The following is a 16,002-nucleotide window of genomic DNA, read 5'->3' as shown; positions in this document are numbered from 1 at the left end:
TGATCATTATAATCACGCTGGTGTACATGGCTCCCTTTCTTGCAAAACCCTACCTTGTTTGAATCTGACCCTCCACCTACTCCATGCCCCTATCTCTGTGACTGGGTATAGATGGGATGACACACGACCTTACTGACTAGTCCTGGTTTGAATTCATGACCACAAGCCTCAAGTGAACCTTATGCTGCCCTCTGTCCCAAGTTCATTCACATTTGTGCTCTCCTAGATGACCACTTTCAACACTTTCACACCTTCTCAAAACCCCAGATCTTCTCCCTTGTACTCGTTTTTGTTGATGTCCTTGCTTCTTACTCCATCAAGAAATTGAAGTAATAAGAAAATCCCATAGACTCCCTCTGCTCCATCTACCTGCCACCAGCGTCGATACACACATACTCTATGGACTAAATATTTGTGTCCTCCCAAAATTCCTGTGTTGAGACCCAATGCCCAGTGTGATGGTATTAAGTGGGGTCCTCGTGACTGGGGTTAGTGCCACCAGACAGTTCCCTCACTCCTTTTACCATGTAAGGGCAAAGTAAAAGGTGCTGTCTGTGAACCAGAAAGCAGGTCCTCACCAGACATTGAATCTCCTGGCATCTTGATCTTGAACGTCCCAGTCTCCAGAACTTCTGTCATAGAAGCCCAGGACACCACAGATGAACTATCCGTTGTCTTTTCTAAATGAAACCCCTCTACCCGCAGACTAGATCTCATCCTGCCTCCCCTACTCCAGGCTCTCACGTAGTTATTTTACCCTCCTTGACTTACATGAGCAAATTTTCAATCTCTTCTAGATCATTTCCATCAGAATATAAACTTTCTCCCTTCTTAAAAAATCAAAACCAGTAACTAATTACTCTTGCCATACTACTACCCACCCCTTCCCCCACTGAACTAGTGCCTACTTTTTTTAATCTTCCTTTTGCTGGAAAATTTTTTGAAAGAATTGTCTATACTTGCTTTCTGTAATTCCTCTCCTCTTCTTTCTTAAACTCACCTCAGATAGGCCTTTGCCTCCATCTCCCCACTCATACTGTTCTCATCAAGGTCATCAGTGATTTCTGTGGTATGTAGCTCAAATGGTCAGTTTTCAGTCTTCATCTCACTTATTAGCAGTCTCTGATAAAATTGATGATGGCTCCCTCATTCCCTCTCCCCCCTTATACTTTATTCACTTGGCTTCCAGGATACCTCATACTCTTCTTGGTTTTCTTCTGATCTCATTGTATGCTCTTTCTCTGTCTCCCTTTTCTTTTCCCTGACCTGGAATATACTAGGAATATACTGGTAGCTCAGCTGGTAAAGAATCTGCCTGCAATGCAGGAGACCCTGATTTGATCCTGGGTTGGGAAGATCCCCTGGAGAAGGAATAGGCTACCCACTCCAGGACTCTTGGGCTTCCCTGGTGGCTCAGCTGGTAAAGAGTCTGCCTACAATGTGGGAGACTGGGTTTGATCCCTGGATATACCCAGGGCCCAGTGCTTGATCTTCTCCTCTTCATTATCTGCACTCACTTTGCTGGTGTTATAGTTCAGCCTCTTGGCTTTAACTATCCTTTTTTTATATGTTGATATCTGTCAAATGTATACCCTCAGCTCAGACCTTTCTTCTGAACTGCAGGCTTCTGCATCCAGCTGCCTACTAGCTATCTTCATTTGTATGTCTAACAGGCATCTCAAGTTGAATATTTCCAAAACTGAACTCCTGATCCTCCCACCCAAAATCTGTTCTATTTCACAACTTCCCTAACTCAGTTCCCTAACTCCATCTTTTCAGTTGCTTAGGCTAAATGTTTTCTTATCATCGTGAACTCTTCTCTTTCTCTTAGACTTTGTATCTAATTATTAAATAAATCCTGTTGGCTGTCCCTTCCAAATGTATTTTGACATTTTCCCACCTCCACCAATACTACCTATGGATAGAACTAAGTACTTATTTACAGTGATGGCCTCTAACTAGTCTCTCTGCTTCTATATTTGCTGCTTCATTGATTCTTCTTAATGCAGCCACCAGTGATCCTTTAAAACAGACTATGTCGAATCTATGTCAGTTCATAGACTCCTTCTCTTTCTCACTTGGCTTTAGTCAAATTAGCTTTCTCACTCTGAATGCACCAAATCCTCTTTCCTAAAGACATTTGCAGGGACTTCTCTGGTGGTCCAGTGGTTAACACTTTACCTTCCACTGCAGGGGCTGTGAATTGATTTCTGGTTTGGAAGCTGGGATTCCCATATACCTCGGGGCCAAAAAACCAAAACATAAAACAGAAGCAATGTTGTAACTAATTCAACAAAGACTTTAATGGTCCATATCAAAATAAATAAATAAAGACTTTTGTTACATCTGTTTTCTCTGCCTAGCATGTTCTTCCCCTGCCGCTGCTGCTGCTAAGTCGCTTCAGTCGTGTCCGACTCTGTGCGACCCCATAGATGGCAGCCCACCAGGCTCCCCCATCCCTGAGATTCTCCAGGCAAGAACACTGGAGTGGGTTGCCATTTCCTTCTCCAATGTGTGAAAGTGAAAAGTGAAAGTGAAGTCGCTCAGTCTTGTCCGACTAGTAGCGACCCCATGGACTGCAGCCTACCAGGCTCCTCTGTCCATGCGATTTTCTAGGCAAGAGTACTTGAGTGGCTTGCCATTGCCTTCTCCATTCTTCCCCTAGATAACGGTAATATCCCCATCTCCATGTCCTCTTTTCTGAATGAGGCCTTCGCTGAGCACTCCATTAAACCTGGAGCCTGCTTCCCTCCTCTGCCTTCTGCATTCCCATCCTTTTTGCCCTGTTCTACGTTTTATCATTTTTTGTTTACAGTCTTCTTCTCCATCTCCCAGTAGAATGACAGCCCCGAGAGGTCAGGAGTGTTTTCTGTTCACTGATATTTAAAAAGGGCCTTAAAAAGGGCCTGACACATGGTAGGTGCTCAATAAATATTTGCTGAATTGAACTGATGAATTAAATCCAGTGATCCTGGGCATCCTAGTTAGTCTGTATCTTAATTTCTAATAGGTGGAGTTCTTTTCCTCCTTCACCTAATAGATGTGTCAAAAGAATCAGAATTGGTGATAGCAGGTGTTTGGCATATGGAAGCTTTAGTAAAAGGTGCTTTATAGATGAGATGTGGTATCATTGAATAGAATTCTTTGCTTGTCCTTATCATCATCAGTATCAGACTCTTACTGTTTGGTTTAAGAGTGGAGCAAACTTGTATACAGAATTTCTCTAGATTTTTATGATTTATTCCTGAAAAGAGGTCCATATATAATAATACCTGTTTCATAAATGTGAATCTTGAGGTAAAAGTGAGATAAATTGTTGTACCCAGGTTATTAGATTTTTATTTTTGGATTAATAATGATAATGAGAGTCCTGAGTTCCAAGGCTTTGGTGGCTTTTTTTTTTTAACTAAACCATATGTCTCTCTAAATATGTGTCAGTGTTGAACACTAAACCTTTTGGCAGCAAATTTACTTATTAAAACAACTGTGCTTACTTTAATGTGGAATCTAAAACAGTCAAAAGTATAAAAACAGAGCAGGGTGGTGGTTGCCAGTGCTGGGGTAAGAGGAAATGGGGAAGTAATGGTCAAAGGGTACAACATTTCAGCTATACTAGATAAATAAGTTCTGGAGATCTATTCAGCATAGGGCCTATAGGTAACTGGATCACACTTAAAATTTGCTAAGAGGGTCAGCCATAAAAAGGAACAAATCCGAGTCAGTCCTGTGAGGTAGATGAACCCTGTTGTACAGAGTGAAGTAAGTCAGAAAGAGGAAAACAAATGTTGCATATATATGGAGCCTAGAAAAATGGTACTGATGAATCTATTTGCAGGGCAGGAATAGAGACACAGACATGAACAGACTTGTGGACACAGCAGAGGAAGGAGAGGGTGGGGCGAATTGAGAGAGTAGCATTGAAACATGTATATTACCACATGTAAAATATACAGCTAGTAGAAAGTTGCTAAATAACACAGGGAGCTCAGCCTGGTGCTCTGTGACAACCTAGCAGGGTGGGCTGGGGTCGGGGGTGGGAAGGAGGTTCAAGAGGGAGGGGACATGTGAATATTTTTGGCGGATTCATGTTGTTGTGTGGCAAAAACCAACATAATATTGTAAACCAATTATCCTCTAATTAGAAATAAATTTTAAAAATTTGATAAGAGGGTAGAGCTTATGTTAAGTGTTCTTAACACACACAAACACACTAGTAAAGGGGACAGGCTCATTAAAATATGAACTTTCTTACATGTCAATCATGCTTCAGTAGAGTGGTTTAAAAACAAACAATTGTGTTTGTCTGCCTCCTTCTATTAAGGGTGAGCTTCATCATGGATTGTGATTTTTGTGCTAATTGTTGTATCTCTGCCACGTTATAAGAGCACCTTGCACATGGTAGGTGCTTGGTAAATTTGCATACCTGAATGAGTTTTTAAAAGCCAAACTATCTTCACCTAAATAAGTACATCAGGATAATATTTAGTGGTTCCTACATGCCAGAGACTATTTCTCTTATGGTTTTTAATCAGATTGAGAATTCTATTTTTCACATTAAAAAAAAGGTAGTTTTTTAAAGTTTTATTCAAGATATTGGCAATGGGGAATATGTTGTTAATGACTTGCTTTAAAAAGAATATGATGTAATACACATACTGAGAAATTATATTCTAGGTAACATTTTTCTTAAAGTGAAGAAAAAGAAGCCAAGTTGTCTTCCCTCAGTAGCTGGTCTATAAACAGAAATCTCTATGCAACTGAACCATTTAGTTTTCCTTATGTTCTGTGATCAAAATGCTGAATTACCACAGATTGCAGAGTGCAGATTTCTATAGGAAAAAAAAAAAGTTTCTTTTTTTAGATTGCTAATTTTTTTTCACTATTAAAATTTATTTCAAGTTGCAATTCAGTGCTTGGAGACAGTTTTTAAAATCAGTGCAGAAGATACACATCTAGCAGTTTCACAGCCTTTGACAGAAATGTTCACAAATTCCTTCTGTAAGGTAAGCTCTCATCCTTTTCTTGTTAGTATGGGATTATCTAAATGTGACTACAGTATTATGTTGGATTGTTAATATTTGAGGGGCCAGGCTTAGGTAACTAACTTCTTCCTGGGTATAAATAAGATAGTTGGTCCACATGGATATGATTTGGGACCTAAAAATGTAACTTTTAATGTGCGTTAGATTTTCATATTAGTAACTCTACTCATCCTCTCACCTTCTTTTATATTTAATGATATATCTTAGTTGACTTCTTAAGTCTTTTATAGTATTTGGGTGTTTTTAAACTTCTGACATCTGAATTAATGTTCCCCCAAAATGTGAAATACAAATTAAAAATAAAAATCTTAATGTTTTGGAAGAAACTATATAAAAAAGGCATCATCATTTTGAGACAGATTTTTATCAGATTTGGCCGTTAATGGGGCTCTTTAAACAGGGAAAGGTTCTGCGGTCGGTGTGCAAAACTGAGACTGAAATCCAAGGATGCTGACCCCTGCTCCCTGGGGCTGTTTACATGCTCTCTTTTCTTTTCAGGAAAATACAGATGATAAGATTGATAAACCTTAAGGTTGGTGAGTTTAGAGCCCCAGCGGGACCTCCCATGCGATTTTTCATTACATTTTGGTGCCACGTGAATCTCTTTTAGTATTCTCACTGTGTATTCAAGCTTCAGTACAGATTGAGGAACTCAGGAGAGGAGCTGAAACATGCAGGGTATCTTCAGCCTGGCAGGGACATTGCTGAGAATACCATACAAACTGGTTCTAGAATTCACTGGGAAGCGGGCCTTAGAGTTGCATTGAAAATGGTGATTTGGCAGTGAGCTGCTCCCTCCTTTGATACTTGGAAAAAGGATAATACAGTTACACGTTAATTCATCAAATAGATGAATTCCAATTATCTGAGATGTAAGGAGCTAGTGGCATGTCTCCGTGGTGTTTTTCTCCTCTTTGGTTTCTGTGGTTCTTTCACTGTCTGGGCTCACGGCCTCCTCTGGGAGCCCTATTTCAGAGGCTGGGCATGGCAGCGGCAGGGCTGACCTTTACTCCAACGTACAGGAGAGACTTGTGCTTGAGACAGCGCTTGGATTTGCTCACTCTTTTTGCTCCTGTCATCACTGACTAGTACTGAAGAGATCAAAATTTTTTTCTTCCCAGGAAACTCAGATTGATTTTTATACTCTGTTTGAATAGAGCTCTTTTTTTCTGTTTCTGATTGGATTTACTTGTAAAAATGTGTTGCTTACTATTTTAAATATATAGTTTCTTAAAACTGGCTCCATAGTATATCTCCATGGGGTTATTTGTGGTATCAGGCCTTTCACAGTGCTATTAACAGGTGTGACTTCATTGTGTAGGTGTCTGTTAGCAGGGTATGGCAGAGAAAGTCTAAAACTTGTTTGAAGCAGCAGCAAGACTGTTACAATTAGAGAAATCATTGCTATTCCAAGTGTGCTTGGTTGTTATGTTGGACAGTGTATTTTTAGGATACTGCTTTCCTCCACAGTTAAGTTTATATACTAAATGGATTCTTTCCTTCTATATAAAGTAGATAACACTTGTCCTCACTTTGTGGACTGCTCAAATGTTTTCATGAATATGAGAATTAATTTTCAAAGTTGTGAAACTGTGGTAATTTCATTAAAATCATTCAGAAGGATTTAGAAGACAGAATGGACTATAACCCATTTTTCAATATGCCATTTTTTGACCCCCCCAAAGTCACTTTTTCACACATAAACTGCTTAGGCTTGTTAGGAGATCTGAAACGGAAGGAACTCTAAAAGCAAGTACTTCAGGGCAGCAATGCATCTTTGAACTACACTTAGATCCTGAGTAGCTGAAACAGTCAGTTTTAAGTAGTGATCTCTATTTATTAATGTTCCTATTTGATTCTGTACTTTTTTATTTTGATACTTTGCTTAGAAAAACTGATTGATAAAGTTTAAAAAGAATAAGAACAATTTACATACCTTATAGTGATTTTGTACCTGTGAAGATTTGTGTATAATTAACGAAGTGTATTTCCAGTGTTAGAGCTATCAAGTTTATTGCCATTTTAGTCAAAACAAAGGTAATGGTGAATATATTTTAAATATGATACATAGGTGTATTGACTCCAAATTATGCCTTTTTGAAAATTATAAGCATTTATGGACTTCAGAGTCAAGTTTAAAAACAACACAATTTAAAAAGAATCTTTCAAAAATGGAAAAATACATTGTGTTCCTATTACCACTCAAGGCATTTCTAAATTTTTATTTAGTTTTCATAAGCACTTTGGTTTGAACTTTATTATTGCAAAAGAGGTTTGAGGATGATAGTAGGTGCTAAAAGCAGGAATCTTATACTGTTTTTATCTTATGAGGAATTTATGACTATTGTTTTAAAAAGTTTAAACAGTATGGAATGATATAAAGAAGAGACTGAAAATCTTACTTCCAAATATTCCTGTTAACTTTTTGTGTTACCTTACCATTGTTTGATTTTCAGCCGGCATGTGTATGAATATTTGGGTATATATTTAAATAACAGAAACATATTATAAATGCTTTATTGGTACCTGTGAATTTGACTTAGGTTTTCTCTTAGAATATTAGCACTATGTTTCTGAATTTTCACTAAACAATCCCTTGAACATGTTTTTATTACTATTCTTTGTATAGTGATTCCCTTCTTTGTTCATGAAGTAGGATTTCTAGATATAGTGAAAGCAAGTAAAAAAAATTGATTCATAGTTGTTCACTTTTTTCTAGAAAAATCCCACATATTCATTTTTCTAATAAACGTACATGAGGGGACTTTTCCCCTATTTCTTGTTAACACTGTTATTTAGATGGTTGATTTCATGACATGAAATTATAGATGATGTACTAAATAATGGTTAAGTCATTATTATTGTAACTTATAGATCTCTGGGATGACTCTATGTAGCTAAATGAAGTACATTATATTTTATTTCATTTCAGAATGACATTCTGCCTCTCTCAAACTCAGTGCCTGAAGATATGGGAAAAGCTGACCAATTAAAAGATGAAGGTAAATGTTTCATAGAAAAATTACTTATTTAGCAAAAGTTTCTGCAGTGCTAGGGAAAGTGACTATGAACTGGTGAGATTCTGGTTTATACTGCCAAGGCTGGATTGTCATGTCCTCTTGGCATTTGTGAAACAGAAATGAATGTGATAGGGTAGAAGCCTGGAAATACAGAATAGCTTGTGAACGATACAAGTATGGCTTGTTTCAAGAGAAGCAGATCTGTTGTGAGGAAGACTTGCAAAACAGATCACTTAAGGGGTGATTTTTGTACCTGCGTTTGCTATGTGTACTCTAGGATCCCAAATTCTTTATGCTAAATAAAAGACATGAAAATGGATTTCAGTATTGTTTTTAACTTTCCTGTATTTAGTGTTTTTGAGTCTTTGACATGTGTTAATGTATGTATATGGCACTTAAGGGTTTATTAGCTAGCACGTTTGATTACTATGTTATTAAAGTTTTTAATAGTGGCTATAGAAATCATGAATATGAAAGTGTTAGTTGCGCAATCGTGTCTGACTCTTTGTGACCCCATGGACTATAGCCTGCCAGGCTCCTTTGTCCATGGAATTCTCCAGGCAAGAATACTGGAGTGGGTTGCCATTTCCTTCTCCAGAGGATCTTCCTGACCCAGGGATTGAACCTGTGTCTCCCACGTTGCAGGCAGATTCTTAACCATCTGAACCACGAGGGAAGCTATTGAAGCATACTTGATTTTTATAAATAAGTCAGCATTGAGAATCTGGGTTCAGTTTTTCCCTCATGGTCAGTTATGTTAAGCTATAGAGGCAAGCCAGGTCAGGCCTATAAGATTTGTAGTAAGGATCTATAGGGCAGAGTCCTGATCTTCACCAGTGAATGAGAGTCAGAAAAGACCCTGTCCAATGGACAGAGAGTTATTAGGGAATTTGTAATATTCAGAAGCTGTACAAAAATGTTTTTATTTTCTGGCCTTTTTTTTTTTTTTTTAGTTCATACTCTGAATATTGAGTATGTCAATACTGAGTATTGACAGTTGAGTTTTTATTTAAAAAATCAGTTGGTGTCTAAAAAGTAGATATGAAAAAGAATATGCTTTTCCCATTTTCCAAGCATGGTTCTTTCTATTAGGTCTATTAATTACACTATATCAGTGTTTTTAATGGCTGCATAATATTCCATGATACTGTGTGACCACGACAGATAATATTTTAATCCTAAGTAACAGAAAGTGAAGAGAAACTAAAAAGCCTCTTGATGAAAGTGAAAGAGGAGAATGAAAAAGTTGGCTTAAAGCTCAACATTCAGAAAACTAAGATCATGGCATCTGGTCTCATCACTTCATGACAAATAGATGGGGAAACAGTGGAAACAGTGTCAGACTTTATTTTTCTGGGCTCCAAAATCACTGCAGATGTTGATTGCAGCCATGAAATTGAAAGATGCTTACTCCTTGGAAGGAAAGTTATGACCGACCTAGACAGCATATTAAAAAGCAGAGACATTACTTTGCCAACAAAGGTCTGTCTAGTCAAGGCTATGGTTTTTCCAGTGGTCATGTATGGATGTGAGAGTTGGACTGTGAAGAAAGCTGATCGCCGAAGAATTGATGCTTTTGAACTGTGGTGCTGGAGAAGACTCTTGAGAGTCCCTTGGACTGCAAGGAGGTCCAACCAGTCCATCCTAAAGGAAATCATTCCTGGTTGTTCATTGGAAGGACTGATGCTGAAGCTGAAACACCAGTGCTTTGGCCACCTGATGTGAAGAGTTGACTCACTGGAAAAGACTCTGGTGCTGGGAGGGATTGGGGGCAGGAGGAGAAGGGGACGACAGAGGATGAGATGGCTGGATGGCATCACCTACTTGATAGACATGAGTTTGAGTGAACTCCGGGAGTTGGTGATGGACAGGGAGGCCTGGTGTGCTGCGATTCATGGGGTCGCAAAGGGTTGGACACAACTGAGTAACTGAACTGAACTGAACACTGTCTTTGTATCTTTGTCTATATTTACTTTCACTATTGTGTGATTATCTTCTTTGAATTACATTAGAAAGTGCTGTGTTCAGTTTTCAATTTTTTATTTTCTCTAAGAAATCTTATTACTACAGTGACTTAAAATTTTAGAATTAGGACTTTCATAAATTACCCATAGAATAAAGTAACAGTCAGATCCTCATTGCTGTTTGAGTTACAGTGTTCCCCAATGACTGAATTTAAACTACTTAGATACAAATGAATTTTCATATATTATTCTAACTGAAGCAATTTAATCTGATTTTTTTCCTTCCACTTAGACTTTTGTAGTGTGTAAAACCCTCAGTGATGTATAATATTATATGCTTTGCTAAACATTTTGCTTTTGCTGCTCTCTTGCTTTAGCTCTAGTACTAAATGGCAAATTGAAGTTTTATTTTTTGTCCCTCACATTTACCCCATCTGCATGGCAGAACACTGGGAGTCTGCATTTCCTCGAGTTTGTTTTGATATAATGAATGTTAGTAAGTTGAGGGTTGGAAGGAGCTGCAGAGTGAGGCTTATTTACTGTGGCAGCATGGGTAGACTGAATTCCTTAACTGCTTTCACCTCTAACCATAAGCTCCTATCCTTTGCTTTTCCCTAGGACATGTCACATCTAAGACACGTTACCCATAAAGTTAAAGCAGCTGTCATACAGTTTTTGCTATTCATGTGAAAACAGGTGGCTGTGGTAGACGATCAAGCATAGTTATTCCAGGCTGCATGTTACACTTAACCTGTGTTAATCAAGGTTTCTCGCTAGCTAGTACCTTCCCAGAAGGTTGCTTTCAAATATTTTTGTGTGCTTTGCTTCTGAAAAGCTGCAGGAAGATCAGACAAAACCAGTAAGTGTTCATTGCTGTCCTTCCCTGCCTTGTTCCAGAAGTAAAGACATACCTCAAAGGGTTGTCTTGAGGAGTAAAGGAGACAGGAGAGCACTATGTCTAAGTGTGCTGTGCAGACCTAGTTATAGTAATCTTCACAAATATGTGTGTCCTGAGTTTCTGTAGATTGAATATTTGTTGACTTGAATCTTTTTATCATTAATATCACTATCTGTCTATAGAGAGACAGATACATTTTAGTATCTATACACTTGGTATGGGAAAAGACATACTCTAGGTTTTAATACAACCCAAGAGAGGTCATGCCAAGACACAAAGATCCAACAAAAAGAAAATCCACATAACCCAGAAAATTTAAATCTTTTACACAGAACAAGCTAATCTATTTAAGTACTGAGTAGTTAAAGTACTAATGTAGTTAATTTCTTACTCAATCATAACAACTATGTAATCCTTTTACTCTTCCTTAGAGGCTTTATTCTCATTTCTTATGGAAGGTGGGATTTAAATTAATTTTTTTACTTTTAAAGAAAAGCTTTAATGAGCTATAATTAACATATCACATGATACTCTGTGACATGTAGGAATTCATTGGTTTCTAGAAGATTAACAGAGTTGTGTAGCCATCACCACAACTAAAGAACATTTTTCTCATCCCGAAGAGAAATCATGTAGAAATCACTTTATATCCTTTTAGCAATCATTCTTTATATCCATTTCTGCTTCTAAATTTGTAGTAACTTTTGTATGACTTTAGATGTCTTTCCTTTCATCTTCCTGTTCTCTGCAAATTTACATTCTTCTCCCATTAAGTATGTAATGATCTGTTAAAAAAAATGGCTAATAGGATAGCTTCTAGTTTAGAGATAACTGGAAAGAGTAATAGAGGCTTTTGTTATATAAATCCTTCCTTCTAATCCCAGTGTTTTAAAAATTTCCATTTTGAGCATTGGTTATTATAAGTGAGCATACCGCTTTGTTTTCTGTTTAATGGAATACAGAAGATAGCCACAGGAAATCCCTTATTTTGCTGAGCAGTTGTTAATGTAGCTAAATTTTTGCCAGATGTATCTACAGATGCCCTTCCTGAAGATCAGTATCCTGTGGGCTAGCTGTGGTATCTGAAATGCTGTCTTTCTAGAAATTAATCTCCCGTAATCCCCTTTAAAAAAGAATCTATCTCTGGAAAGGATAACACATAAAAAAATATTATCTGCCAATAACATATTGACACAGTTAGTTTTCCTAGCTTACCCGCACAGCATGTTCGGAGGGCTTGCGCATTAGCAGGTATGTTTTGACAGGGAAGGAATGGAGGACCAGGTCCAGACTGAGATAGTGATTGTAGAGGGTGGTCCACCTGGAAGGGGGTTGGGCAGCTCTAAAAGGGAAGAGGGAGATGAAGATAAGGAAAGTGAGAAGAGAGTTAATCATTACTGTAGCATTTACTCACTTACTGAAGTCTGGTTTTATAAGATATTCAAACATTAATATTTTTGAAAGACTCTGCACTTCAAAATCATTCAAACACATTGAAGGCTACGGAGTATCAGCTCTACAGTACTCTATAAAATTTATCTCCAGTGTGACTTGAAAAATCATGTTATTGTCCTTCATATTACTGTAATTTTTTATGATTAAAATTTATCTTCCAGGCTTTACATTTTTTCCTATATTATACTTACTGTGCCTGTTGATTATTTTGTTTTAGGCAATAATCACATGAAAGAAGAAAATTACGCTGCTGCAGTGGATTGTTACACACAGGCGATAGAATTGGATTCAAATAATGCAGTTTATTATTGTAACAGGTAAACTAGCATGATTGTGGCAGGTTTACAGTTCTTAAACATTTACATTAATAGCTCTGAAGGGGTCTTTTATAGCTCTGTAAAATTTGTTTTTTTATTTAGAAAACTTTGAAAGTTTAGAAACGTATAAAGAAGGGAGAAAATAAACTCATAAATTTACCACCTACAGGCAACTGCTGTTACTAATAACCTTTTGGCATATGTTGTTTGATGTAAGTATAATCAATTTCAGGTTCATCTTTTATTCACTGGGCATATCACAAACATGTCCTTAGTTTATTTAAATCCTTCATAAGCATTATTTAAATAGATATGAATTAGTCTCCTATTACTTCCTAATCTTTTTTATATTTCCAGTACCTTTCATTGTGGCTGGCAAACAAAGAGGACTATTTTTTAATAAATGGATGAATGTACCTTACTTTGCTTAACTCTTGACCTACTGATGGACATTAAAATTGTCCATTTTTTCCCAATACTATACAGCTGCAATGAACATCTTTATTTCTAAGATTATTTTCTGGACTGAAGATTTTCTAGACTTTGGATCTATCCTTGGAAATGTACTCAGTTGGTCTAATAATATATAAAAGTATGGAAAATGTTAAAAAATTTGTTGATGCTAATTTCAAAATTATTTCAGCTTCTTTGATAATATTTGAAAATTCTTTTCCTCCCCTAGGGTATATGAATGTGTCTGTTTTTACCATACCCTTATCAGCACTGTGTATTTGAATTAGTATTTATTATTACTAATTTAATATTACTCTTGTTTTAAGAGTGTTGTCATTTACATTTTATTACTGGTGAGGTTGGACATTTTTCAAATGTTGGCCATTTGTGAGTTTTTCCCCCTCTAAATTATTTGTATCTGTGGCAGGCCTCAGGCTGTTTGACCTCAGATTTGTTTCTTTCCTTCCCTGTTCTTTCCTTTTTCACGAGGGTTTGACCATTATGGTCTGCATTTCCTAGGCTCCTTTCCCACCTCTGTTCAGTCATGCGAGGTACTGGCAGGAAAGGGAGAGCAGAAGGAAGGGAGAAGGGAAAAAGAAATCCCCTCTTTTCCATCAGGGTATTCACCCAGCAGAGGCTGCTTCTCTTCCTTGTCTCCTGCTCCCACCTAAGATATCTGCTACGGTCCCAGCTTGTGCCAGGTGACATTGGGTTTTGGGCTGTGTACTCTGTTCTGTCTTAGGGATGGTAGTGGCTTCCTGCTGTTGCTAATCTCTGGATTCCTGTGCAACACCCTGTTAGGTATATCAGCTCTTCTATTAGCTATGTAATGAATTCCCTGCACTAAATTATTCTGTTTTAGGTATTAAAATTCTAATAGAACATTCTGCAGTGATGGGAATGTTCTGTATCTGCATTGTCCAGTAGAGTAGCCACTAATTACAGTAGCTGTTGAGCACTGGGAATGTGGCTAGTGCAATGGAGAAACTAAAATTTTAATGGTTAATTAATTTAAGATGAGTTTAAATTAATTTAAATTTAAATAAGCATATGTGACTGGTAGTTTGCGTTATGTTGTCTGGGCTTCCCTGGTGGCTGAGATGGTAAAAGAATATGCCTGCAATGCAGGAGAACCAGGTTCGAACCCTGAATTTAATTCAGATGACCATTATATCTACTACTGTGGGCAAGAATCCTTTAGAAGAAATGGAGTAGCCCTCACAGTCAACAAAAGAGTCCGAAATGCAGTACTTGGGTGCAATCTCAAAAACAACAGAATGATCATGGTTCATTTCCAAGGCAAACCATTCAACATCAAAGTAATCCAAGTCTATGACCCAACCACTAATGCTGAAGAAGCTGAAGTTGAACAGTTCTGCGAAGACTGACAAGACCTTCTAGAAGTAACACCAAAAAAAAAAAAAAAAGATGTCCTTTCATCATAGGGGGCTGGGGTACAAAAGTAAGAAGTCAAGAGATACCTAGAATAATAGGCAACTTTGGCCTTGGAGTCCAAAATGAAGCAGGTCAAAGACTAACAGAATTTTGCCAAGAGAACACACTGGTCATGGCAAACACCCTCTTCCAAAAACACAAGAGACAACTCTACACATGGTCAATACCAAATGGTCAATGCCAAAACCAGATTGATTATATTTGTAGCTGAATGTGGAGAAGCTCTATGCTGCTGCTGCTGCTGCTAAGTCGCTTCAGTCATGTCCAACTCTGTGCAACCCCATAGACGGCAGCCCACCAGGCTCCCCCGCCCCTGGGATTCTCCAGGCAAGAACACTGGAGTGGGTTGCCATTTCCTTCTCCAAAGCGTGAAAGTGAAGTCACTCAGTCGTGTCCAACTCTTCACGACCCCATGGGCCGCAGCCTACCAGGCGCCTCCATCCATGGGATTTTCTAGGCAAGAGGACTTGGGTGGGATGCCATTGCCTTCTCCGGAGAAGCTCTATGCAGTCAGCCAAAACAAGACCTGGAGCTGGCTGTGGCTCAGTTCATGAACTCCTTGTTGTGAAATTCAGACTTAAATTGAAGATAGTAGGGAAAACCACTCGACCTTTCAGGTATGACCTAAATCAAATCCCTTATGATTATACAGTGGAGGTGACAAATAGATTCAAGGGATTATATCTGATAGACAGAGTGCCTAAAGAACTATGAATGGAGGTTCATAACATCGTACAGGAGGGGGTGACCAAAACCATCCATAAGAAGAAGAAATGCAAGAAAGCAAAGTGGCTGTCTGAGGAGGCCTTACAAATAGCTGAAAAAAGAAGTAAAAGGCAAAGGAGAAAGGGAAAGATATACCCAACTGAAAGCAGAGTTCCAGAGAATAGCAAGGAGAGATAAGAAAGCCTTCTTAAGTTAACAATGCAAAGAAATAGAGGAAAGCAATAGAATGAGAAGGACTAGAGATCTATTCAAGAAAATTGGAGATATCAAGGGAACATTTCATGCAAAGATGGGCTCAATAAAGGACAGAAATGGCAAGGACCTAACAGAAGCAAAGATGTTAAGAAGAGGTGGCAAGAATACACAGAAGAACTATACTAAAAAGTTCTTAATGACCCAGATAACCACGATGGTGTGGTCACTCACCTAGAGCCAGACATCTTGAAATATGAAGTCAAGCATTACTATGAACAAAGCTAGTAGAGGTGTTGGGATTCCAGTTGAGCTATTTCAAATCCTAAAAGATGATGCTGTCAAAGAGTTGCACTCAGTATACCAGCAAATATGGAAAACTCAGCGGTGGCTACAGGACCGGAAAAGGTCAGTTTTCATTCCAATCCCAAAGAAGAGCAATGCCAAAGAATGTTCAAACTACTGTACAGTTGCACTTAT

At 38.0% G+C, this 16,002-nt stretch overlaps 1 protein-coding gene across 2 annotated transcripts in view; it reads left to right on the top strand.

The window, feature by feature from the left end:
- Positions 1-16,002, top strand: part of SGTB (small glutamine rich tetratricopeptide repeat co-chaperone beta) — a 48,311-nt gene that overhangs the window by 4,181 nt on the left and 28,128 nt on the right. For both annotated transcript variants that reach the window (XM_088827730.1, XM_055421984.2), the window contains exons 3-5: positions 4,900-5,003; positions 7,975-8,044; positions 12,597-12,696. In XM_088827730.1, the coding sequence (XP_088683856.1) occupies positions 4,900-5,003; positions 7,975-8,044; positions 12,597-12,696 (274 nt within the window). The remainder of the gene's footprint in view (positions 1-4,899; positions 5,004-7,974; positions 8,045-12,596; positions 12,697-16,002) is intronic.

Source organism: Moschus berezovskii, chromosome 18 (genome assembly GCF_049115385.1).
Source record: "Moschus berezovskii isolate FMDL1 chromosome 18, NW_MosBer_1.0, whole genome shotgun sequence".
NCBI classification, from domain to species: domain Eukaryota; kingdom Metazoa; phylum Chordata; class Mammalia; order Artiodactyla; family Moschidae; genus Moschus; species Moschus berezovskii.
Note: the sequence above shows the minus strand (reverse complement) of the source record. Positions and strands in the feature narration are given on the sequence as shown.